The sequence below is a fragment of the Ylistrum balloti genome, unplaced genomic scaffold (assembly GCF_031769215.1).
Source record: "Ylistrum balloti isolate Yb309-2 unplaced genomic scaffold, AGI_CSIRO_Ybal_v1 Utg370110, whole genome shotgun sequence".
NCBI classification, from domain to species: domain Eukaryota; kingdom Metazoa; phylum Mollusca; class Bivalvia; order Pectinida; family Pectinidae; genus Ylistrum; species Ylistrum balloti.
In genome coordinates this window covers 1,420,694-1,447,925 of record NW_026782132.1, presented here as the reverse complement: position 1 = coordinate 1,447,925, position 27,232 = coordinate 1,420,694, and the positions used below count along the sequence as shown (strand labels likewise).

The window sequence follows — 27,232 nt, the reverse complement described above, 5'->3', positions numbered from 1 at the left end:
TGTTATGGTTTGATGTATGGAAAGACATAGGTACCAGTCAGTTCAACAACAGCACAGTACACATTACAGTATTTGTAACTGTCTTTACTAACACGTTGACTTCTGTAAAAGTTTGTCTTTTATCGTTATCTCAATTCACCACCCATCATCATCATCATCATCACCATCATCATCATCATCATCATCATCATCATCATCGCCACCACCACCATCATCACCACCCATGTAGTAAGGATCATCGGTTCCACCTGTCTGTAGAAACGACCAGATTCCAAGAAACATCGTTTTGTACCAGTTTAGCTGTCAGTTGAAGCTATACTAGTTGTAGGCGTATCTAAATGTGAACTTTTTGAACAAGTCGTAACTAAGCTTGGTATACAATCTAAAACATGTATTGGGGTATGTACATTTGCAATTTAGTTCGCTGCAGGCAGGCAAAACTCTTGAAAGCTTAATATCTAAAACGCTCCGATTGGGAAGCTATTTTTCCATGGGGAAGCTATAGATAAATAACATAATTCTGGGATTGTTGATGCTCAGGAATCACTTATTAAACAAGTATATTGTAACAGAACTAAAAAAGTTATAAAACCAGAGTTTTACATCTGTTTTAACTCTGAATAATGGAAATTAAACGTAGACAATCTGCAGTAATGTTCATGGAATTAACAATGTAAATACTAAAATAGAAAGCTTAAACAGGAAAGTTATAGATTTTGTGAAATAATGACTATAATCCAAGCAATTTATAAGAAATTGTTCTAATGATGTTATGAGAAAAGTGCGGAACTATTAATTGGGGGCCAAATTTTCTCCCGACACAAAGTAGACCTCTGAGTTCGGAAATACCTCTACTTCCTCTTTAAGCCTTTCAATATGGCGGCCACGCAAGGTAGCAAGAAAAGGAAGGTTAGAAACGTCTTTTACATCATGAAATACCGTTCTAATAAAGCTTAAACGACACCAAGAGAATGAGATGAAACAAATCTATGTAACAAATTATGTTTTGTGGTTTGATGCCGCCATTTAAAGTTGATTAAGACGGATTGTTCAGGGCATGTCATGTTGTTACTGCACATTCGTTTGACGTTCAGCAGAAATTTATGCCCTTTTGAAGTATGTCCGAACGCATCATAGTGTAATGAGCTCGATTAGGTTGGAACAATTTGAGCTTAGAATATTTTAGATCAAATTTACGGTTTTTTGTTTTCTAGTAAACGACAGTTATCGTATTTGTTTTGATTTGTCATCAAAAAATAAGTTGAGAACAGTGGGTAGATCGAGTCAAAAAGAAAACTCACAAGACATCCGACGGATGTTTATAATGTGTCCAATCCCACATTATTTTACTTACAATCAAAATAACTGTATCTACAATGTTACAGCTGACATTGCGATTTTGTTACATGTTATGTAGAAATCTAGCATGAGGAGACCACTATTGATAATAACATGAAAATATTCAACCCTTTATATTTGTTTATCTAGTTCGTAGCAGATGGTGTGTTCAAGGCAGAACTGAACAACTTCCTTACACGAGAACTTGCTGAAGATGGTTACAGCGGGGTTGAAGTACGCGTCACACCAACCCGTACAGAAATTATTATTTTAGCCACAAGAACCCAGAATGTCCTCGGAGAGAAGGGACGCAGGATCAGGGAACTTACATCTGTTGTACAGAAACGATTCAGCTTCCCAGAGGGAACAGTTGAAGTATGTTGAGTATACATTGGTTCAATGATTCAGTCTTAAGATGTTGCTTCACCTAAGTGTTAATTTAGATTTTGCTGGAATGATAAATCTTCACTTATGTATATTCAAAGGTGAACAATGCAACTGTTTATCCTCTCTTGATTGTAGAGGTAATGAAACCATGAAACCAAAAAACTAAATGCTGTAGGCATTGAAAAATTAGTGAACACAATTTGAGTCTTGCCAACAGAAAAGAGAAACAGATGCTGACGGCTAGGAATTTTCCTTTTCCACATTGTATATTCTGTTTCTTTTTAATAGCTGTATGCAGAGAAAGTTGCCCAGAGAGGTCTTTGTGCCATCGCTCAGTGTGAGTCCCTTAGATACAAACTTATTGGTGGACTGGCAGTCAGGAGGTGAGTGTCATGTCTAACAGTACATTATTCTCTTGCACTTGGTAGAATTTATATTACTAGCAGTAATCTCCTGTATATCAAGAGCGGTGCTGTTAAGATGGTAATAATACCAAGCATTTGATGCTTATAATAAAAATATTGTAGTTGTGACTTAATTCTAGGATGTTTTACTTGCCAGTATATTTGTGTCTGTATTGAGAATCCTTTTACGTTCAGTTTGATTATTTAAACCATCACAGTCATTAATTCATTATTGATGCATGTACATTTGTAGCAACACAGAATCCAGTCATTTATTACTGTAATTTTCATTCTTTCCATAATTCTCCACTTCTGATGAACAAAAAAATCTCCCAGGTAGTAATTTCCTCTCTTTGAATTTCCTTGATAATTGTTCATATTTATATTTATATCTCCATATTTCAGGGCATGCTATGGTGTGTTGAGATTTATCATGGAGAGTGGCGCCAAGGGATGCGAAGTTGTTGTGTCCGGCAAGCTGAGAGGTCAGAGGGCTAAATCCATGAAATTTGTGGATGGCCTTATGATCCACAGTGGAGAGCCCATTAATGATTATGTAGACACCGCCGTCAGACACGTACTCCTCAGGCAGGGTAGGTGTTGTGCTAGTGGTCTGTATTTAGTTGTGACCTCCAATGTTTTTGAAACATAACCATGTGGGATCCATTTTAAAGTGTACCAAGGAAGTTTTGCTATATTTAGCTATAAAACACTTCATTTTATACCATAACAGGTCAAAAAGTGCAGATGTCTGTTAATTCTGTTTCCTAGATATTTTTATTTAAATAGCCATCGCCTCAATATGGATAGACCACAACTGTTTCATCACACAAGTTCAACTGTCAAAAACAGCCCTATAGTAATATAACGGGGAACCTTCATCATGCATTTGATATGCAAGCTTTCTAGCTTTTTATGCGATACATTCATTGACACTTTCATGTGTAGCTTATATTTAAAGTGCTATGTACATACAGAAATTACTTTCTACAACTGAAATTATGAAATGAGATCCTATTAAATTGACCCTTAATGTTGTATTGTATGCAGGTGTCTGAACACACATGCAGAGGCTATCTACTTTAATCTGTGTTTTTCATAACTTATTAATTAAGCGACTGAAAATATACATTTTATCCAACTGGTCTCCATATATAATGATGAACCCTTAATTTATAAAACAAAATCTGTCGACCTATTCAGAATATAGTCAAAGGAATGAAAGCACACCCCACACCTTTCTTCACATTTGGAGATTTAAGTTTGCAATTGACAACAAATACAACAGTTCATTAGTCTATACTCATAATGGGCAAAACAAAACAATTCTTTTTTATCTCCAGTTATAAAAACCTGAAACAAAGTATGTAGTATTTGTGGCAAAAGTTGTCTAGAATAGTTGCATTAATTAGAGGTATATGGTAAAGAAAATTTTGTGATTTTGATTTTTAATGTGGACCATTGAAGTACAAACTGATTTACAAATGCTGCAAAGGGAGAACTGTCCATTTATGGGTTCACTTACATTGAAGAAACATCATACTTGTCGGTCAAACAAAATGAAGATAAATTGAATTAATTCACATTTGTACTACTGAATACAGAATTATCTTGTTTGATGTTGTTGATATGTTAGACTGGTGAACTGAATGATGGTTATTGCTCTGTGGACACCCAAGAACACTAACGTTGTCATGTGATTTTACAGGTGTATTGGGAATTAAAGTAAAGATTATGTTACCATGGGATCCTAGTGGTAAGATTGGCCCCAAGAAACCTCTGCCAGATCATGTAAACATTGTGGAGCCAAAGGAAGAACAGTTACCAGCACAGCCCTACAGTGAACAGAAGGGAACAGCCAAGCCTGGAGCCCCAGAACCAGCACAAACACCACAAGCATAAGGGTAAGGATGAAGCTTGTTCTTATATAGATGAAATACATTGTCTAGATGATGAGACTATTTAAGGCCTATACTCTGAAGTCTTCACAAAGAAAGCTCACAACCTAGAAACAACAGTATAACACCAACCATTCACATTATTATGACCACTTTTGTGAGCCAATAACCATTTGTAGTATCTTAGGAGATGGGACAACATTGTTCCTAATGCTAAGTTAAAATTTTTAGTCTTTACCAAAGTATTGTGTCCAACAATTAATGAAGAGAAGTAATTGAACCTGAAAATAAAGTATTGATGTGAATGATCCTGAACTGATGTCATTCAGCAGGTATGATGAACTTCCTGTAATGGCTAAACTGGTTTTCTGAGACTGTTAAGGAGTAAAATGGAGATAAATTGAGACAAAATAAAAAAAAAAATCTGTTTTACACCATTGGTAGTTAACCTGGATGTTAGATAAAGATGGATTTTTTTTGGTAGTAGAATATTGATTTTTGTCTCTTTTCCTTGCAGGTCCCCTCATCACAGTTTGATGCTATCTAAGTATTTGTGATGGACTTCATGTAAAATAAACATGTGAAGAAAAGATAGTGTGTTACTTAGTGTCATTTCTGCAGTATCAAAAAAGGGGAAAAAATTGGATTCAACTTCAGATTCAAGAAAAAAGATGACCAAAATGTGCAATTCCTTTTTTTCTTTCCCTGATAAGAGAGTCTGAGGAAAGTTTAGTCTAAAAATGTATGTGAAAGGTTTATAAGGTAAAGCTCTTGTTTTCCTATTTATGGAAGGAGGTCTGGTATGGAATGTCTAAATTAATCTGCAGAGATCTACTCTTTCTTTCCAGTTTGCATGTATCTGTCTAGTTAAACAATTTTTGACTGCATCTTTGAGCGGAGGAGTTTGGTACAACAGGAAGCTTGATGAGGTTTTTTCATCGTGAAAAGTGATTATGTCACAAGTCATCATCTTACATCTGCCCATCTAGACATAAGCTTTGCTGTCATTGCCTCTGAATAGGTTTTGCTTCGGAGACGGGACTGTCACTACCACTAGTAACCATTGTACCCTTTCATCCTTAAAGCCCAGGCCCATGTGCCATTCAAAATTGACCTAAATCTATGAGGAAAAAGAACTTGCTGGAACTCCTGAATTCACTGCTCTATTGAAAAGGTCATCGTCCATTATTGGTTCTTAAAAATTTAAGCAAATCATACTATCAAGATGGCAGCCATTTTGGAAAGCTAATGTTTACTACGGTAATCAATTTAAAAAAAATGTTGATAGATTGTGATACTGGGAGGGCGATGTAGGTGTAATGAATTGGGAGTAATTAGTTTGACTAACTTGCGGTCCTGATAAACTGCGGACATCGGCCACAATCAGGAATACTTATTGTGCTCCTTCTGAACAGTAAGTTGTATTGAGATCGGATTTTAGCTGATTTTCTTTTATCCAGATTTGATCCGCACGGGGATGGCAACTTGGTTCACTTGATTTTGAAAGCATCTTGTTAGTTGCTTTATGCTTCATAATTAACTTGGTTATGAAAAACAATGCAAGCAATGATTGGATGAGGAGCTAACCAGGCACAAATCTAGTTTTATGATAATTTGCATCAGAAGAGAATACAGAAAAAAATTATCCATTTGTTTCAGAAAGGGACATTTCAGTTTGAAGATACTTTTTGTGATTTGATGAAGGTGATCATACATTTTGCATACAAAATTAACAATGTGATGAATAGAATGGTAGGGATTCATGTTGTTAAGGGTAAGGTCAAGATTGATTTGTGATTGAGGAGTTAACAACTTTTATTTTTGTACAGTGTCCTGATATCAACTAACCATCGATAAAACAGGTAAAATATCAACGAAACAATGAATTACACCAAGATCCTTAAATGCCACGGAGAACAAGACCAGGTCCCAAATGTACAAAGGGATTAGTGGTTAGTGAAAATTTTCAAACCCGAGTCAAACGAAATTGGAAACCTTTTTTATCATGTCATTTGTAGATTTGTTTACATTTACACACATTTGTTCACCTAGTGTATTTGAAATTTTCACCAAACCATTGTAACTTTTAAGCAACTGGGCCCAGGTATTACAGAAGGGTAGGTGTCTATTGCGCTGATTAAGGATTGAGGTAAAATGTTTATCAGTTCTGATTAAGGATTGAGGTAAAATGTTTATCATCTGTCCTGACTAAGGATTAGGGTAAAGTGTTTATCTTCTGTCCTGATTAAGGATTGGGGTAAAGTGTTTGTCAGCTGTCCTGACTAAGGATTAGGGTGAAGTGTTTATCATCTGTCCTGATTAAGGATTGGGGTAAAGTGTTTATCATCTGTCCTGATTAAGGATTAGGGTAAAGTGTTTATCATCTGTCCTGATTAAGGATTGGGGTAAAGTGTTTATCATCTGTCCTGATGAAGGATTGGGGTAAAGTGTTTGTCATCTGTCCTGATTAGGGATTGAGGTAAAGTTTTTATCATCTGTCCTGATGAAGGATTGGGGTAAAGTGTTTGTCATCTGTCCTGATTAAGGATTGGGGTAAAGTGTTTTGTCATCTGTCCTGATTAAGGATTAGGGTAAAGTGTTTGTCAGCTGTCCTGATTAAGGATTAGGGTAAAGTGTTTATCATCTGTCCTGATTAAGGATTGGGGTAAAGTGTTTGTCATCTGTCCTGATTAAGGATTGGGGTAAAGTGTTTGTCAGCTGTCCTGATTAAGGATTAGGGTAAAGTGTTTTGTCATCTGACCTGGTTAAGGATTAGGGTAAAGTTTTTATCATCTGTCCTTGTTAAGGATTGGGGTAAAGTGTTTATCATCTGTCCTGATTAAGGATTGGGGTAAAGTGTTTATCATCTGTCCTGATTAAGGATTGGGGTAAAGTGTTTGTCATCTGTCCTGATTAAGGATTGGGGTAAAGTGTTTGTCAGCTGTCCTGATTAAGGATTGGGGTAAAGTGTTTGTCATCTGTCCTGATTAAGGATTGGGGTGAAGTGTTTGTCATCTGTCCTGAAGGTTTGGGGACAGTGTTTTGTCATCTGACCTGGTTAAGGATTGGGGTGAAGTGTTTATCATCTGTCATGATGAAGGATTAGGGTAAAGTGTTTATCATCTGTCCTGATTAAGGATTGGGGTAAAGTGTTTATCATCTGTCCTGATGAAGGATTAGGGTAAAGTGTTTATCATCTGTCCTGATTAAGGATTGGGAAAAAGTGTTTGTCATCTGTCCTGATTAAGGATTGGGGTAAAGTGTTTTGTCATCTGTCCTGATTAAGGATTGGGGTAAAGTGTTTGTCATCTGTCCTGATTAAGGATTGGGGTAAAGTGTTTTGTCATCTGTCCTGATTAAGGATTAGGGTAAAGTGTTTGTCAGCTGTCCTGATTAAGGATTGGGGTAAAGTGTTTATCATCTGTCCTGATTAAGGATTAGGGTAAAGTGTTTGTCATCTGTCCTGATTAAGAATTGGGGACAGTGTTTTGTCATTTGTCCTGATTAGGGATTGAGGTAAAGTGTTTGTTATCAGTCCTAATTAAGGGATGAGCTTAAGTGTTTGTCATCTGTCCTGATTTTGAGTCTGCTTAGAAAAGCAAACTTGCCGAAAGGCGGCCATCTTTTATTGACTGTGAAAGCTTGTTACCACAATTTCTTGATTAGTATTTGATGGATAGTTCGCATATTTCATATGTAGATTCCTCGCCGTCCCTAGTAGTGCGTTCTCTTGTAGTAGTCTGATCGGAGAAACAAAATCGTCGACAGTGGCCATGTTGGATTTTGACATTTAACATTTCTTGAGAAGTACTGGATGTTCTTCAATGTGATATGTAGGTTTCCCTTGTTCTCTTTTTGTGTCCATTTTGAATTTTGGGACTGTCAGGAAATCAAAATACTGACAGTTGTCCATCCTTTATTTGATAGTTAAATACTATTATTGTGACTCTTTAGAGGAATTCTCAAATTTCGTATAATTAAGAGGAAAGAAGATAAAAGAAGGGAAAAGATCCAACTTTTAAAGAACAAGTGAAGATCGAGCAGTGGTGGTCGCCAAGATCCCGGTGAGATCTCTTGGTTAATATTCTCTTGTTTTGTTTCCGCGTAATGTGATGTAAGAGTGTCAATTGAACGGACGAATTCCTTAGCACAAAACCTAACAAGTATACCGTTTTATGACAATTCTCAGTAGATCGCACTAGTGGCATTTAGCTTCGCAATATAAGCTTTGGAATGAAACCAAACATCGTTAAAGGTGTGAAAAGGCCAACTTTCTTACAGAAGAAATGTTTTTGAGAAAATAATGTTCATGGTTTATCAAAAGGAATCTTGACGTCTTTAACTGTGGTATGCAATGTAACAATATGAATGCAACTCAATTCTTATTCACTCTAACGTGTAGTTAAATCTGCTTCGTTCTCTTATGTCACACCGGACGATTCATGCCGACCTAAATGAAATTAAAGTGATTTTACATACAGGTTAATTAACCAGTATCGATGTGTCTTTTGCTGATGTCTAAAAATAAGTGAAAGAAATAAAATTTTCGTGATTACGATTGTAACTGATCAAATATTACAGAAAAATGTTAGGAAAGGTTGGTAGAAAAAACTAGCGATAAATCTGAGTATTTAATGGTTTATGATTCCAATATAATCGAGGTAGGTCTGTATCATTAACATGCACTCTGAAAAGTTGCCACACTAGCAAGATTTCTGTGTACATGTACAGTGTACCCCTTTCGAAAAATATATGGAGAAGAGTTTACATTGCAATCAATATAAGTGTTTGTAAAGCTGGACTATATGTCAAATATTTGTGGACGCTCCCCTCCTAGTCTTAACGAATCATTTAAACAAATACTACAACGTATTTTCATATTAAAAACAAAACAAAAAACACGGCTTTTCTCTATCATAAATTTTTTCATTGTAACAATAAAAATTGAAAATAATCTCTGTTCACTCAACAATTTTATCAGTCCTCCAGTTGTTACTTGCACCTATGTGAACTCTTATGCTGGGCTGAAAAAGAAACATTTCAATTAAGTATGTATTCAGTAATTCATTAAACTGCGGAAAGCCAAGGGCTCAACTGAAGGAACGGGGAAGCGAATTAGCGAAATTAGGTGCTACCTTGTTTCAAAACCTCAAAAAGTTAGCAACATCAAACAGTATTGGAGAACCTGTCGGAATGATTTGTGCTGGGTCATACGCCGTATCTTACATATGGTTTTGTTTTAGTCTATATAAAATTGTTATACCTACGAGAATTTAGACAGAGTTGGCCTTGTGAACAGCTACTCCGTTAAGACGAACGAAGCTTGGCGGACCGATAGGAATCTCGGCCTCTCCATCCTTCTGTATCTTCATCACTCCACTGGAACGATAATTATCAATGTTTTATCAATATCATCAATATTATTACTATAATGATTTAAGGTAGATTTTAACTTTTTTTTTCGTGGCGAATATTGTCCCTTTTTGGCAATAAAACCCTAGATAATTAGAATGCTTGTTTTATTATAATGACACAACTTATTACTAAAGTATATTTTCTATTCTAAACGAGATAAGTACAAGCGTACCATTCACTTGTGAATGCGGCACATTAAGCGCTATATGTAGGTACATATTTCTAGCTAAGTACCAATCACCCATGAATGCGCCATATTAAACGCCCAGTGTAGGTACATATTTCTAGTACCAATCACCCATGAATGCGCCATATTAAACGCCCAGTGTAGGTACATATTTCTAGCTAAGTACCAATCACCCATGAATGCGCCATATCAGACGCCCTATGTAGGGACAGGTTTCCTTCCTCATCACTCACTCTTTGGTCCAGTCGGAGAAATAGATGTATTGTTCGTCAGTGTCCACACCGAAGAAGTGAGCCCCGGAGTCCTCGAACAGTGTCCTTCTGTTACTGCCATCAGTATTCATGACTTCTATCTTGTTGGTTCCCGCGTCACAGAAGTAAAGCTTGCTGTCTGAAATAGAAGGAAAATCCTGTATTGTGATACCGCTACCAAGGATACTTTTAAATACTTGCATCAAGGCATAAGATACTGCATGTTACCCATAAATATTAAGTGTAGATTTTATTCTCCTGAAAAAAATCCTGTTCGAGTTTGTGATATACAAGATTCAACTTATTCTTACAAGGAAAGTGACAACGCTACACAATGATTGACATGACCTTTTTGTACTCAATATCCTATCAAGGGGGTATTTGTTATAAGTGATGAGAAATGTCCATGCTTCTGATAATCAAACGGAGTATACTGCTAGTAGCTCGATTTCAGTTCTAGTGAATACATTATAATGAGTTACTTTATGGTAAGGTAGCAATAAGAACTCGATTACACACAGCACGCATCACATATGCATTGTCTCTACGAAAAACTTTAACTTTGTGTGAAGCACTTTACCGTTTTGCAGTAATCGTAACTGGTGTGAATTTCTGTATACCTTTTTCATCGAAGGTAAGTCCGTTTGGCAGTTTAAGTCCAGTACCATTGGCGATAACTTGTCTGGCACTCCCGTCATAGTTAGCTTTTTCAATCTTGGGGTCACTTCCCCAGTCTGTCCAATATATCACCCTAGGTGAGAGACATCACTTAGAGATCACATATACAGTTTTAACTGGTTATGAACCAATAAGAAGACGTACATTACAGAACATTGTAATACAGAAACATTGTTCGTATAAGAAAGGATCCAAATCCAGACATCTGTTTCCAAACGAAAGAACGGTGCTCCTTAGTGGTAATTCTTCTTACTTGACAGGGTGCTGATAATCATTTGTAATTCATTTCTCCATCTCTATTGCGAAATATTAAATTGTGATTTTCCATTATATATATATCTCATATAACATATCAGCATGCACTGAACATTGACGTTGACTTGAAAAACACAGGAAACAATATTTTAAAAGCTTACTGATTCTTTTCGTCAAGGGCGATCGCTCTGGGTTCATCTAAGTTGCTTGTGATGATATTAGTATTACCTGTACCATCAATGCCTACTTTACTGATGACATCATTTCCGGTATCGGTGTAAAATAACAGGCGATTTGTTTCGTCAACGACCAGACCATCCGGAGTAGAAACTGTAAATGTATTTTATTTAGTACGGAAGTACAGGTGGGACATAAGTTTTTTTTTTTTTTTTTTTTAAATTTTCATCGGGTGCGTACTTATGTACTCTCACGCATGTACACTCGTTATATTGTATTTAAAGCTAGGGTAAAGATGTTGTAAGTATGTGACACACATCTGCGCACGTCATGTCATATTATTCATATGTACCAAATAAAGGGAAACAGATTTTTAAACAGCACTCCAATTCCCTTCTATGCTCCCTGGTACGTCGAACTATGACATCGAAGTTTATGTTTTAACGAAAACATTTTTGGACATGTCATTGAATGCGAGATAATCATCAAGTAAGGTGTTAAAAAATAGTGAAGAACAGTTATATTCATATCAACGCAAATATTATTCAACGCTGCTTTTGTTGGATCAGACCAAATTTAAGATTAAGATGTTATCCAGTTTAACCAAATAATACTTTGATGAAGTTTGAGTAAACAATCCTAACAGCAATGACGCCGATAGCTTAACCACTTAAGTATTACATATCATTCGGAATGAAATATTCTTGTGTTCCTAGAGTTTCCAACATCACCAATTTTTGTTTTAAAAAATCTTGATATTATGACTTGCATGGCTTCTAACACGTTATTCTGAATGAGAGATTTTATATGCAATTTAAAGTATTGTCATACTTCTGTTGAGCTGCAACAGATCCGACTGGGTGGCGCCATCTAGGGACGTCTTTCTGATGACACCCACTCTAACGTCGGTATAAAACACATCGTGGCTTACAGGATCGTAGTCGATAGCAATGGGAGAATACACATTGTTATTTGGAATAGCTGAGTAACTTCCGGTTTCCAAATCCATTCGATAAATCTCAGATGTGTAAGAATCGGCCATCAACACAAAGCTCTTGATCGAATTTGGATCTGTAATAAAGGTAAGATTAACAAAACAGTGTATACAAAGTTTTATAATGTTATCAAATTCTGGGGAAAAACTGCAAGTAATTTGGAAACAGCAGTTCGATACCACACACCTATATACAACAGAAACTGAAGAGTATGGAAAATCTCTCCATGATAAGGACTGAATCCGATAAATAAACTTTGCTGCGGTTAAACGTGTATTTAAAACTTTAGTATGTCTGATGTAAAAAAAAAACAAAACAAAACACACACACACACACACACACACACACACACACACACACACACACACACACACACCTGTTACAACTGCTATAACAACATATGTATGCTACCTAATCTTAGAAGTTGCTCTAGACAACAATTGTGGATTTCGTCATCTTATGTATCGAGGTATCTACATTTAGATGAAAATATTGTATGTCGTTGTAAAAAGAAACCACACACGCAAAGTGATAGTTACAACAGTAATAACACATGTTGGCCACCTAATCTTAGAAGTTGATCTAGACAACAAATGTGGATTCCGTTATCTTATGTCTCGAGTTGTTTACATTTAGGTAAACAGAATTAAAGGTACAAAACATCCATTGTTATTCTCCGATTCCTTTCCCCTCTGACATGGCGTTGGATAGTCTCTAGATGGAGCTCACCAACTACAATGTATTTACCAATATTTGATCGTGGTTTGTATGCTTCCTGATGAGTACACGGTCTGGTTGGTCATTATACACACTTCGATGTACGTACAAAACAAAAACAAACCCTTTAACAAATGGCTATGCTACCTATAAATAACTATAGAAATAATGATAATTTCTTATGTAGTCATCGTATATGCTTGATAAAACTGATGAGTACCTAAATGACAGTTGACTCCAGCATCTTCGCTGTGACGGCAGTCGTGTACTCCCCAATCACTCGGTAATGTGCATTGTGCAATATGGGACTCGTCTCCAGTACAGTTGACCTCATCCAAAAAGATTAGAACACTGCCGTCACTTCCATAGAAGGACTCATTTACAGCCACAGCGTTAGACCTACAACATTGTATAAAAAACATTACCAACTGTTGCCAGTTTCTTGTAGCAATGGCTGCACATCCCGTATAAGCTACATAACTTAGCAATTATGTATCCGAATAAATTCATGTCTTTGAGCACTCTTTTATAATTTCATTTGGCATTGTGTCTGATGTGCATTCAAATTTTCCAAAATCTAATCCTTTTTGGACAATAAACTCTTTTGTGTTCTCCAAATATACTAAGGATGATCTGGCCTTGTTTCCGCTAATTATCATTCTGGGTTTAAAGTATCATGTTTTATGTCGCATACAGTCATGTAAAAGAAGAAACACATACTTGCCAAAGCCCATCATTTCACAGATTACGCTGGCGTCTGCATTTGTCCAACCGTCGTCACAAATGGTGCCCCACACGCCGTTCGCGTAAACTTCAACCAAACCTTCGTTATGATTTCCTTTTCCCAGCAATCGCACAAACATATGTGTCTCATCCTGTACAATGGGTGCTGGCGTAACCACACCTTGAGTATATGAAAAGTACACATAGAGATGACGTAACCACATCGAGACCGCGGGAAAATGCACACAGTATTGATGTAATCATATCTAGACCGAGAGAAAAGTGCACACAGTGATGACGTTTCAACATCTAGACCACAGGAAAAGTGCACACAGTGATGACGTTTCAACATCTAGACCACAGGAAAGTACACACAGTGATGGCGTTTCAACATCTAGACCACGGGAAAAGTGCACACATTGATGACGTAACTACCTGTAGACCACGGGAAAGTGCACACATTGATGACGTAACCACATCTGGACCACGGGAAAGTGCACACATTGATGACGTAACCACATCAAGTGCTCAAAGTGTTCACTAGTGAAAAATAACACGTTTATCAATGTAATATCTCTATATTTCACCGACTTAAATGTAATAAATGATGCTTTATATATTGTGTATTAACTAAAAGGATACCTCGCAGAAATGAATAACTGACCTGGCATGCCTGAACCATAATGGTGTACGTGGATATCTGCCAGCGTTTTGAAGGATGGCGGTCCAACTGTTGTCAGTCCAGTTCCGTCCTTATTTACTCTCATTACGGAACTAAAATGTACGTGTTAATGAATAATTGTTTGTCGTTCTTATAAGTAATAAACTGAAAAATAATACAAATATTTACCTTTCCCTACGTCATATTTTGATCAATGACCAATTTATCATCTCGAAAATGTTGGTTATATAAAATCCTCTAGAATATCAACGAGATGTAACTACGGTCTTCGCTGTAAATACTAAAGAACAGTAATGCATTCTTCGGTGAACAACAAATTGTAACCTATATTTAATGTTTACCTACCTCCTGGTGAGGTCGGTGTAGTATATGTATTGTTTGTAAAGCGAAAGCGCGAACATATGCGAACCAGGGTCAGTCAGGATAACTTGACGGTCAGATCCGTCTGTATTCATCTCCTCTATTTGGTCAGTACTAGCATCCACAAAGTAGAGTTTTCTTGCTACAAAAATCAAAGGAAAATGATTGTATGTTGACAAGCGTACTTATTATCTGTTTAAGATAGTACCGCCTGTGTATTTCCCCATTATATCTTTATTTCATCTCGATGTCGAGTGCGAATTTCAACGTATAAAAGATGTACGGTATTATTTTTCATTATTTGACCAATATTTTCCTTGCTCTAAAATCTATGTACAGAAAGTGATATCATACTGGTATAATCTAATGCGAGTCCATTTGGCCATTTCATGTTGTCAGTGGCTATTGTCTGTCTTCCGGTTCCATCGTAGTTCATCTTCTCGATCTTAGGTGTGGCTCCCCAATCTGTCCAGTACACCACCCTATAAAGACACCGCTTAATCTGTCATGTCGTTTATATTTCGATGTTTGTCACGTAATTAATTCAAGAGATATATTTATTTGTACTCAGGACTAAAATCATTGTACATTTAACACACTCTCCTTTCTCCCCGGCAACCAGGGTTGATGTTCTCAGTGTGAAGATATTGGGTCAAATGTCTAGTCGCGTGGGTTTTCCCTAGGTACTCCGGTTTTCTCCAACAGTAAGGCCCCTGACTTTTTTCTGTCCGGGCCAACAGAGTGTCTGATATTTGCTTATAGATTGCTATGGTTATAAGCATTTAAAACATGGTGCAGGAAGAGCTAAAGTTTCTCTATACAACATGGTGGAGGAAGTGCTTAAGTTTCTCTATACAACATGGTGGAGGAAGAGCTAAAGTTTCTCTATAAAACATTGTGGAGGAAGAGCTTAAGTTTCTCTATAAAACATGGTGGAGGAAGTGCTTAAGTTTCTCTATACAACATGGTGGAGGAAGTGCTTAAGTTTCTCTATACAACATGGTGGAGGAAGAGCTAAAGTTTCTCTATAAAACATTGTGGAGGAAGAGCTTAAGTTTCTCTATACAACATGGTGGAGGAAGTGCTTAAGTTTCTCTATACAACGTTGTGGAGGAAGAGCTTAAGTTTCTCTATAAAACATGGTGGAGGAAGAGCTAAAGTTTCTCTATAAAACATTGTGGAGGAAGAGCTTAAGTTTCTCTATAAAACATGGTGGAGGAAGAGCTTAAGTTTCTCTATACAACATGGTGGAGGAAGTGCTTAAGTTTCTCTATACAACATGGTGGAGGAAGTGCTTAAGTTTCTCTATACAACGTTGTGGAGGAATAGCTAAAGTTTCTCTATAAAACATGGTGGAGGAAGTGCTTAAGTTTCTCTATAAAACATGGTGGAAGAAGTGCTTAAGTTTCTCTATAAAACATGGTGGAGGAAGTGCTTAAGTTTCTCTATACAACATGGTGGAGGAAGAGCTAAAGTTTCTCTATACAACATGGCGGAGGAAGTGCTTAAGTTTCTCTATACAACATGGTGGAGGAAGAGCTAAAGTTTCTCTATACAACATGGTGGAGGAAGAGCTAAAGTTTCTCTATACAACATGGTGGAGGAAGAGCTTAAGTTTCTCTATAAAACATGGTGGAGGAAGAGCTAAAGTTTCTCTATACAACATGGCGGAGGAAGTGCTTAAGTTTCTCTATAAAACATGGTGGAGGAAGTGCTTAAGTTTCTCTATACAACGTTGTGGAGGAATAGCTTAAGTTTCTCTATAAAACATGGTGGAGGAAGTGCTTAAGTTTCTCTATAAAACATGGTGGAGGAAGTGCTTAAGTTTCTCTATAAAACATGGTGGAGGAAGTGCTTAAGTTTCTCTATAAAACATGGTGGAGGAAGTGCTTAAGTTTCTCTATAAAACATGGTGGAGGAAGTGCTTAAGTTTCTCTTAAAAACATGGTGGAGGAAGTGCTTAAGTTTCTCTATAAAACATGGTGGAGGAAGTGCTTAAGTTTCTCTATAAAACATGGTGGAGGAAGTGCTTAAGTTTCTCTATAAAACATGGTGGAGGAAGAGCTAAAGTTTCTCTTAAAAACATGGTGGAGGAAGTGCTTAAGTTTCTCTATACAACATGGTGGAGGAAGAGCTTAAGTTTCTCTATAAAACATGGTGGAAGAAGAGCTTAAGTTTCTCTATACAACATGGTGGAGGAAGTGCTTAAGTTTCTCTATTAAACATGGTGGAGGAAGTGCATAAGTTTCTCTTTAAAACATGGTGGAGGAAGAGCTTAAGTTTCTCTATTAAACATGGTGGAGGAAGTGCTTAAGTTTCTCTTTAAAACATGGTGGAGGAAGTGCTTAAGTTTCTCTATAAAACATGGTGGAGGAAGTGCTTAAGTTTCTCTATAAAACATGGTGGAGGAAGAGCTTAAGTTTCTCTATAAAACATGGTGGAGGAAGTAAGTTTCTCTATACAACATGGTGGAGGAAGTGCTTAAGTTTCTCTATAAAACATGGTGGAGGAAGTGCTTAAGTTTCTCTATAAAACATGGTGGAGGAAGAGCTAAAGTTTCTCTATAAAACATGGTGGAGGAAGTGCTTAAGTTTCTCTATAAAACATGGTGGAGGAAGAGCTTAAGTTTCTCTATTAAACATGGTGGAGGAAGTGCTTAAGTTTCTCTTTAAAACATGGTGGAGGAAGTGCTTAAGTTTCTCTATAAAACATGGTGGAGGAAGTGCTTAAGTTTCTCTATAAAACATGGTGGAGGAAGAGCTTAAGTTTCTCTATAAAACATGGTGGAGGAAGTGCTTAAGTTTCTCTATACAACATGGTGGAGGAAGTGCTTAAGTTTCTCTATAAAACATGGTGGAGGAAGTGCTTAAGTTTCTCTATAAAACATGGTGGAGGAAGTGCTTAAGTTTCTCTATAAAACATGGTGGAGGAAGAGCTTAAGTTTCTCTATAAAACATGGTGGAGGAAGAGCTTAAGTTTCTCTATAAAACATGGTGGAGGAAGTGCTTAAGTTTCTCTATACAACATGGTGGAGGAAGAGCTTAAGTTTCTCTATTAAACATGGTGGAGGAAGAGCTAAAGTTTCTCTATAAAACATGGTGGAGGAAGTGCTTAAGTTTCTCTTTAAAACATGGTGGAGGAAGTGCTTAAGTTTCTCTATAAAACATGGTGGAGGAAGAGCTTAAGTTTCTCTATACAACATGGTGGAGGAAGTGCTTAAGTTTCTCTATAAAACATGGTGGAGGAAGTGCTTAAGTTTCTCTATAAAACATGGTGGAGGAAGAGCTAAAGTTTCTCTATACAACATGGTGGAGGAAGAGCTTAAGTTTCTCTATACAACATGGTGGAGGAAGAGCTTAAGTTTCTCTATAAAACATGGTGGAGGAAGAGCTTAAGTTTCTCTATAAAACATGGTGGAGGAAGTGCTTAAGTTTCTCTATACAACATGGTGGAGGAAGAGCTTAAGTTTCTCTATTAAACATGGTGGAGGAAGAGCTAAAGTTTCTCTATAAAACATGGTGGAGGAAGTGCTTAAGTTTCTCTTTAAAACATGGTGGAGGAAGTGCTTAAGTTTCTCTATAAAACATGGTGGAGGAAGAGCTTAAGTTTCTCTATACAACATGGTGGAGGAAGTGCTTAAGTTTCTCTATAAAACATGGTGGAGGAAGTGCTTAAGTTTCTCTATAAAACATGGTGGAGGAAGAGCTAAAGTTTCTCTATACAACATGGTGGAGGAAGAGCTTAAGTTTCTCTATAAAACATGGTGGAGGAAGAGCTTAAGTTTCTCTATACAACATGGTGGAGGAAGAGCTTAAGTTTCTCTATACAACATGGTGGAGGAAGTGCTTAAGTTTCTTAAAGAGCTTAAGTTTCTCTATACAACATGGTGGAGGAAGAGCTTAAGTTTCTCTATACAACATGGTGGAGGAAGAGCTTAAGTTTCTCTATACAACATGGTGGAGGAAGTGCTTAAGTTTCTCTATAAAACATGGTGGAGGAAGATAATAAGTTTCTCTTTAAAACATGGTGGAGGAAGAGCTTAAGTTTCTCTATAAAACATGGTGGAAGAAGAGCTTAAGTTTCTCTTTAAAACATGGTGGAGGAAGTGCTTAAGTTTCTCTATACAACATGGTGGAGGAAGAGCTAAAGTTTCTCTCTAAAACATGATGGAGGAAGTGCTTAAGTTTCTCTATAAAACATGGTGGAGGAAGAGCTAAAGTTTCTCTTTAGAACATGGTGGAGGAAGAGCTTAAGTTTCTCTTTAAACCAAGGTGGAGGAAGTGCTTAATTTTCTCTATAAAACATGGTGGAGGAAGTGCTTAAGTTTCTCTATAAAACATGGTGGAGGAAGTGCTTAAGTTTCTCTATAAAACATGGTGGAGGAAGAGCTAAAGTTTCTCTATACAACATGGTGGAGGAAGAGCTTAAGTTTCTCTATAAAACATGGCGGAGGAAGTGCTTAAGTTTCTCTATACAACATGGTGGAGGAAGAGCTAAAGTTTCTCTATAAAACATGGTGGAGGAAGAGCTTAAGTTTCTCTATAAAACATGGTGGAGGAAGTGCTTAAGTTTCTCTATACAACATGGTGGAGGAAGAGCTAAAGTTTCTCTATAAAACATGGTGGAGGAAGAGCTTAAGTTTCTCTATAAAACATGGTGGAGGAAGTGCTTAAGTTTCTCTATACAACATGGTGGAGGAAGTGCTTAAGTTTCTCTTTAAAACATAGTGCAATACGTGTTGAAACGATTTATAAAAAGTACCGTTTTCGTGACATTAAATCACGATAAAATTTAAATCCTTGAATATTTGATTGGGCATTTTAAGTTTATAGACAAAAGGTGTTTTATTATTGCGACCTATCCCTCCCATAGAAGAGGGATGTATTTGTCATAGAACACCTATCCTCTAAACTAACTGTTAATTTTAAATAACAGGTGATTTAGTAACAATGACCCATTCAGTAAAACCAACCAGTGTACATCAACAACAATCATATCTTCTACAAAGTAAACATCCCAATTATAATATTTGTGTGTTGTAGAACTGAAACGTCTGTTTGAACGAAACATTCTACTGTCAAATTTCGGTCATTTATCGTATTTTTTGAAGAGTTAAAATCGGAAAATATATCATTACGCTTTTATAGAAATGTTAACATGAAACGTCTAATGAAACGATCCATTTTAATCATGAAAACGTACCTGTTCTGGGGATCTACAGTTAAGTCTCGTGGCTCGTCTACTGTATCATTAGCGAGAATTGTAAAGTCACTTCCGTCAAGATTAATGGATGCAATGAAGTTATTTCCAGTATCAGCGTAGAATAGAACCTTGTTGATAGGGTCTACACATATCTTCTCCAAATCAGCATCTACAATTTAATACGGGACAAAGCAGTATTATTTTGCTGCGATTTCTATTTTATTAGAATTATCATACAACTAAGTGTGAACTGTGTAATTCTCCCTGGAGGCTAACTTACTTTCATCAAGCTGCTCAAGTTCCCGGATGTCGGTACCGCTAAAGTGCACGCTAAGGAGCTGTCGGAGAGTCGGGTCGACGAAGTAGATACGGGCCTCTGTGGGGTCATAGTCGATAGCTGAAGGTGAATACAGAGGGTTCATCGGTATAGGAGAGAAACTCTGCGTGTCGATGTCCATGCGAAAGATAAGGCCGCCGACTCCAGTATCCACAAGAAGTATGAAGTTGTCCTGATTTCTCACTGAGGAATATAATATACATAGTAATATGAATACGAAAAGATTTTGGTAAAGAAAATGAGTTGCAGTTTTCGATGAAAGCAAAAGACGTGTTCTTAGATAAAAAATAGATAAATAAAATTACTTGGAGAACACACTACACCCGCATCCTCGTTATGGTAGCAGTCATTGACACCCCAGCCGTTGTGTTGACATTGATCTATCAGAGTTTCGGTTCCAGTGCAGTTAACTTCGTCGAGCCAAATACGGGCATAGCTTGGCGCATTTCCGAACCCAGCGGCTGGTACTGCTCCGGCTCCATCACTACAATGCAACAACACTGTCGTTACATTACATTATTTAAGTCGTCATTTCAGTATAAGTGATTAGCATCGGAAAGGAATTAATAGATTGTCTTTATTTTTTGCTAGCAAAGAATTTTTCCGTTGACATGGAAAATTTTTTTACTATGATTATCCATTCTACTGGTGATTTTGTGCTGTCTTAGAAAAACAAAGTTTCAGTTAAAAATGCAAGACGCTTTAAAATGCTACTCGTGTTCGTCCAGGGATGTTAACATTATGTAATTAAAGAAATTTGTATTGTAATAGATCCTGAATCATTCCAATACATAATTACTGCTACGTTGAACCTTCATTACAAAATTATAATATATTAAATTGTATCAAATACCGTCCAAAACCGAGCATTCCACAAACTACGGCAGCCTCTTCTCCACCCCAATGATCATCACATACTGTTCCCCATCGGCCGGAATGGAACACTTCTACACGACCTTCATAGGGATTCGAGCCTCCGATTAATCGGACCCAGGTAGTACTGTTGGGTGACACAGTTGGAGGAGGATCTATGAAAAATAATAACACTTAAAAAAGCTAAAAAATTTAATTCAAATGTTAATGGTGGACACGTGCTTTACGTTTATAGGGTGTAAGAAATAATGTTGTCAGTGATTAATACACTTTTACAAGATGTAGTCAAGGTATTTTGGCATTGACCTTTTTAACTTTAGATGACGTTTTTAGCTATTGATCTGATTATGTTTTGATAATATATTTATTTATCGGTGACCTAGTTACCTGATACCGATTCATATAACTCTCATCGACCTATTTTGCTTCCTTTAATATATTCATTTCTCTCTGACCCGTTGTCAATCTATTTATCTATCGTTGATTCATTTTACATTTTTTTCTCAGCGTATCTTTGATTGGACTGTTTACTTAATGTCAATGTATTTCTGATGTATTTTTTTCTTGTCCTTGACCTATTAAAACTGCTGTTACTTTGTTTGATTTTGTTGACCTATTTACCTGTTGTAGCTCCAGCACCACACTCGTTAGTGTTGCATAGATCACCAGTACAGCATTTATTACATATAGGTATCACCCGTTTGTTTTTGTTCCCGGGTACAGAACGTGGCCGGCTGTTCTCTCTTTTCCCTACTTGTGGACCTACTGCTCCGAAGTAAGATGTACACATCTAAAAAGGAAAGAAATAAAAGAAAGTTGAAATTTAAATAACACAATAAATTTTAGTTGCAAACTGTTCTATGCAAAAATATTCTTGAGTTTCCCGAGTAAGTAAATAATATTTTAGTATTTATAATAACTCAGACATACCTGTCCCCTAGTGCATCCTTGATTGAATTTGTCCGTCGTTCCCGAAATCGTCACCTTTTCCACGTAACATACCTGTAAGTATTAAGTTGCGAATGCATCATATTGAACGTCAGCAATAGTGCAAATTCCGTCCAAAATCGACACGAACAAGACGCCCCAGAAGAGTCAATAGAATTTCAATTCAAACTCAAACTAGAGGAAACAAAAGAGAGAATTCTGAAAAAGGAACGATTTGTACGGAGACCCGTGAAAATGTATAAGGTATATGGTATCAGGGTTTCCGGGAAGGTAAGTAGATTCTGCTGTATCGACAATATCGGCCATATAAAATCTTAGTTTAAGTGCTTAAAGTCAAGTAATTTTAAGTGCATTAAGCAAAAGATAATGTAATATTTCCCTATAATATTATGTTACAGATTCCACGTACTCTTGATAAACCCATATTTCTTAAAGCTCAGTGTTGTTAGTTTATCTGTCAGCTGTCGACACCTCCCACGAAAATCGTGATATTAGGAACATGCCCTTTAATCAACTGCGGCAAGTAAACACCAAAGATTCGGGAAGCGCGGACGTGACTATCTAGACTATCTAGATCATTTGTTGGAGTTGTCTGTATGATAATATTATTATCGGTACCTTGATCAATGCTGGTTTCAAAATCATATTTGATTTAACATTTTACTCACGTTTCACTATGTAGTAAATGTGTTTTTGTCAATTATTCTAGATACATAAACATTCCAGAGTTGAGCAAGCCTACTCGTATAGAACGTGGTAAACAGAATGTTTCCGCTCAAACTACGTGGATCGCATACTGGATTATTTTCAAACTTATCTATTTAATTAATTTATGATATAATGTCCTAGTTTCTAGATCTAGTTGCACACCTTCTCGATGTTAATAATCAGGACATGTAAGTGAACGGTTTTGATATGGACTGGCTAAGGTTAAGGACAGCCAAGGTTACCATAGGCAATGTTTTTATCTAAGTCTGATTTCTTATCTATGATATCACTACCTTAGCATGGAGTAGGCATGGCACTTTAGAATGGTACCTTCACGATGCATGTCGGTATCCTTGTAAGATCATTTATATTAAATGAAATTTAATTAACAGTGCTTGGTTTTTAAGACCATAAGGATGTGCTCCTCTGGTATTTTGACCGGAAGTAAGTCATAATTCAATATAAAATGAATTCCAACACAATATCTTGAATTTTTTTGTTTTTGTATACTACATTTTTGACAACGCAGCATACGGCGTGATTCGGGTTATAGCTCAACATTTCAGCATTTTCTGGTCGCTACTTCCCTTGAGTATGTCTCTGGAAGTCTTATGTAGATTTCAGTTAAATTCAGCATGAATTATCGCCTTAAATCACTTTGTTCAAATTCGTGAATTCTGATTACTTTCCCAGATTTGTAGGACCCGACTCTTGATCTCGGGGAAACTGTTTGGGCGAAACTATAAACCACAGAGACCCTCTCTGTTTAACCATGAAAAGTATCGTTGAAAATATCTCAAATATTAATACTAGAAGATGGTTAAATAAGTAATATCCAAGTACCATACCCTTTACCTTTTATTAAAAGATGAATGTAATTTTTAAAATAAATATAAGAAATAATATATGGAAATTAACTATTTCCTGTTATGCTTTTTTGGCGCCCTTAACGGTAAAAGTAGGCAACAAAATATTGAGCGTTTGCTTTTAATTTAATCACACCATTTAAAAAAAACATCAGAAATAAATTTAATACTGGACTTTTTTCACTTCTAAGAGAAGTACACCCTTAACAAGAAATTGCGCATGTATCTGTGTAACAGTTACGTAGCCTATATACGCCCTTCCGCCGTCCGTCCGTCACCATTCTCACCTTACCTCATCTTCCTCACAGCGAACCGTCTTACTGCACTGGCTGGGATGGTCAGACAAAGAACACGCCAAACATAACGGACCCGAGGCTGCAAAACAAGACCAGATGTTACCATGAAAAAAGATTAAACTCTGTAATGATTACAAGATGAAAACATGAAAACAAGACAAATCTTTGCCTAAAAAAATGACAAAACAATCGTCATGAAAACAAGACAAAAAATTGCCAGGGAAAGAAGACAAAGAATTTTCGGGAAACAAGACAATGCCAAAGAGTTTCCTTCACTAGTGTTCGTAACACAATGACAAACGTTTGGGACGCATTGCAAAATGAGGCATAATTACATCCAATAACGCACAATTACAAATAAATCCAATTTGCGGTTATAAATTAGGAACAGAGACCTTAAAGCATAGGTCAGACAAATCTAGCACCTGGTTAGAGAGTGAGATTTAACTGCTTCATGTACGAGAAAACTCGATATGTCTAAACATATTTCTTTCTGTTATAATTTTTGATGTGTTTGTCAAAAACTTTTTATACATAATCTGCATAAATAACGGTTTCGCATCTAATTTTGTATATCCCAGCGGCACGTTGTGCCTTTAAGAGCCCAAACAGAATTTTCGAGTTTGCCATATTTTTATTTCATTTTTACATCAGTGTTATATAGATATGTTCATCTTCCTTGAAGTGATACAATGCCAATTAAAATTAATGTGTGATACACGTTTGAAAATGATACTCTTGGTATAGTCAATAATCACCTTAGTACTTCATAATTCCAAGAATTGTGGGTGGTGCTTAGGCAAGCGTTTCCTGTTATCTGTTTAGAATAATGTTGCTGTGTCTTGACCTATCGGTAATTTTCTTAACAATGATAGCCCCTCAAACTTTTGGGCAAGTGAGAAATGCCTTCCTTTTATCTGTTAACATTTATTCTTGATTGTGAAATGCTCCTATTTTCATTATTGTATATATATGGTACCGAGAAAATACTTACAACGCTTGCTGTGCGAGACATCTTCTGAATACGGTAGGCAAAGAACAAGTACCGGCACGACTGAAAAAACAGCCATAACATGCAAAGAGTTACAGTTGCAAAAAGGAAAATGAAATAAAGTGGAATTTAGGAGGTCTATAAATTAAAGTATAAGGACACGAATAAAATGTTTAAACGAACTTCCCCGACATCACGTCATTGTCATTATTTTTATTTTTAGCAACTTGTATGTACATGTAAACAACGCAAGTTTTAGTATCTTAATTGATATAACAATACATTTTATGCTAGTAACACTGATAGATCACGCCTGATTCTACTACACTTACCTGCCAGCAGTAAGGTTGTTCGGAGGAGCTCCATTTCGGCAGATCGCTGGACAAGGACACCGGACCTGACCAGATCTTTATAAACTACAGACGACTGGATCACGTGACAGTCTGAAGATAACCTTATCTTAAACGTTAACTTCCTGATAGGTCAATGCAATTCAAATAAGGAGTCTGCTTTTCGGCAATTAATTTCATACAAGTTTGTTGCTGTTGTCCTTTTCTACATGTAAATGCGAAAACCGTGGGATAAGTTTACCAGATAACTTCAACGAGTATCTGGTATGGGTGCTTAAACACCTGAAGTATATTCGTAACATTAACTGTTTTAATACAATTTGAAGCTATTCTTTACGGGTTTCAGATCATTTTTGAAAGTAAATTTCGGTATAGCAGATCAGTATAATTTTGGAGTACAATGACAAACACTGGACAATGGAAAGACTGATATTCATATGAGCACTCACAAAAATTGGAATCATATATGGAAAAGTAAAATTTCTATGACATAAATAGAGATTCGGATAATTTTGTCTTGACCATGGATAAATAGGTAAAAAAAAAAAGAAAAACAGTCACAGCTTGCTTCCTTGTATATACTATGAAGGCAATAAATGGCTACCAGGAAGTTGTTTAGGTATACATCAGGCTGTGATACATTCATGGATGCCTAGAATCAAATAATCCCTAAATATTTAGTGGCCTAACAATACTTAATATGTACTAGTGTAGAGGTCAACAAAATGTTTTTTTATGTGATGCATTACGTGTCTTTGTTCTCTTATCTATGTCATTGAACAGCATATTGACTGGTTATCTATGTATCTACGCCTGACAGTGTGGTCGCTATTTGTGACTGCGTGGTCGGGCGTCCATCTTTCTTTTTTTTATGAGTAATATCTATGACTGACAATGACGTGAATTGTTCTTTCGTCAGCCCTTCTCACCGCTTAGCTAAGCAGTATCTTAATTTTTGTCCCTTCTACCTACCTGTTATACTTTCTGTCTAACGCGGATTATGTTCGATTTTCATGCAATTTTAGTTTTGAGATTTGTTGAGTTCTGATATAAATTTTATTGACCTAATGCCAAGGTTGTCAAAATATTATATCATTGGAAAATTATTTGAGGTATCTTGAACTGTTAACACTAATGTAACTTTTCTTTATACCTCAAACAAAATAGAACTATTTTAACAACCAGCACAACTATATGTATGGATATAAACCATATGTATGTATTTTCTTCGATGGTGCTGAATTTGGGTCAGAGCTGAAGCTTTGCCGTTGTTCTGAACCTGAATTCTAAAAGCATATTAGAATATTCCCTTGTAAGCCCTATTTCTGACTTTTTTGGTGAAGTATCCGTATTTATCTAATATCTAATAATTTCAAAAGAATGTACATATGCAAACTCTGAACCATGCCACTGCTTCAACGAATTAGAACCTGGTAGGGAAGTTAACTAATTGTTCCAAGGACTCCGATTTCCTTGATAGATGGCGACATCTTACATGCATATTGGCAGCACAGGAGTTCGGTAGATGAACGTTGATGAAGACTATCGAGAAGATTTATGGACCCCACAATAATTTCTTTTTTTGAACTTTTTTTTATTTCCTTGTGTGAAATGAAGTTGCATGCTTTTAATGCTACATATTGGTATTTTCTTGTTATTTAAATTCATAAGGTTATAATTCATTCTTCTATGTCAACCTTGTGATAGTTTTATACGTGTTTATGTTATACTCTAAATTTCGCATTTAGTGATGATGAACAAACACCATAGTATATCTTGGCATCGTGTAATGGCTTTTCATATTGGCTCTTTTGGCGTTTCATATCTTTGTATTGGCAATATGAATATCCGATAAGAGTTTTTCAAGGGCAACCAACATACCAACTTAAAATATCAAAATTCAATGACATATGGAAAATATAATTGCAATGGAAAACATTATAAGTAGACTATTGAAATTGTGATTTTTTTTTTTTGTTTTCTGGAAGGGAAATATGATGTTAAAAGTGATGTAAGAATGATTCATAATAGAACATACATGAGAATGAAAATATCAAAAGGTAAATAATGCAAGTTACGTAACTCTGGTAGTGGGAAGAATTGTGGAGGCTCTTTCGTGGCAGATTTTGTGTTGAAATGTAACGACTAGCTATGGGTTAGTTATATAGTATATTTGTGTAATTTTAAATTGGTC

The 27,232-nt window shown here is 36.4% G+C and overlaps 2 protein-coding genes across 2 annotated transcripts; one reads left to right on the top strand and one right to left on the bottom strand.

Moving 5' to 3' along the window:
- Window positions 1–389: 389 nt before the first annotated feature.
- On the top strand, window positions 390–4,617 carry LOC132550199 (small ribosomal subunit protein uS3). The gene is made up of 7 exons (XM_060214232.1): window positions 390–399; window positions 839–909; window positions 1,489–1,713; window positions 2,014–2,108; window positions 2,535–2,722; window positions 3,838–4,033; window positions 4,545–4,617. The coding sequence occupies exons 1-6, from the start codon at window positions 390–392 to the stop codon at window positions 4,029–4,031; spliced, it is 783 nt and encodes a 260-aa protein (XP_060070215.1). The 3' UTR covers window positions 4,032–4,033; window positions 4,545–4,617.
- A 4,381-nt stretch (window positions 4,618–8,998) lies between these two features.
- Window positions 8,999–25,054, bottom strand: LOC132550198 (low-density lipoprotein receptor-related protein 6-like). The gene is made up of 20 exons (XM_060214231.1): window positions 25,021–25,054; window positions 24,692–24,751; window positions 23,694–23,776; window positions 21,810–21,881; window positions 21,501–21,669; window positions 20,860–21,034; window positions 20,312–20,490; window positions 19,950–20,189; window positions 19,670–19,838; window positions 14,822–14,949; window positions 14,453–14,609; window positions 14,090–14,199; window positions 13,423–13,606; window positions 12,923–13,101; window positions 11,822–12,061; window positions 10,975–11,143; window positions 10,501–10,631; window positions 9,863–10,019; window positions 9,295–9,406; window positions 8,999–9,051 (listed from the first exon to the last, which is right to left on the bottom strand). Exons 1-19 carry the CDS (start codon window positions 25,052–25,054, stop codon window positions 9,301–9,303), a joined length of 2,742 nt encoding a protein of 913 aa, XP_060070214.1. The 3' UTR covers window positions 8,999–9,051; window positions 9,295–9,300.
- Window positions 25,055–27,232: the final 2,178 nt, after the last annotated feature.

Coding starts and splice junctions, on each gene's coding strand:
- LOC132550199 (XM_060214232.1), top strand. Junction 910..1,488: donor AAGGTAGCAAGAAAAGGAAG/GTTAGAAACGTC, acceptor TTGTTTATCTAG/TTCGTAGCAGATGGTGTGTT. Junction 1,714..2,013: donor TCCCAGAGGGAACAGTTGAA/GTATGTTGAGTA, acceptor TCTTTTTAATAG/CTGTATGCAGAGAAAGTTGC.
- LOC132550198 (XM_060214231.1), bottom strand. CDS start 25,054: ATGGAGCTCCTCCGAACAACCTTACTGCTGGCAG. Junction 20,190..20,311: donor GGGTGTAGTGTGTTCTCCAA/GTAATTTTATTT, acceptor TATATTCCTCAG/TGAGAAATCAGGACAACTTC. Junction 10,632..10,974: donor GCCCTTGACGAAAAGAATCA/GTAAGCTTTTAA, acceptor TCTCTCACCTAG/GGTGATATATTGGACAGACT.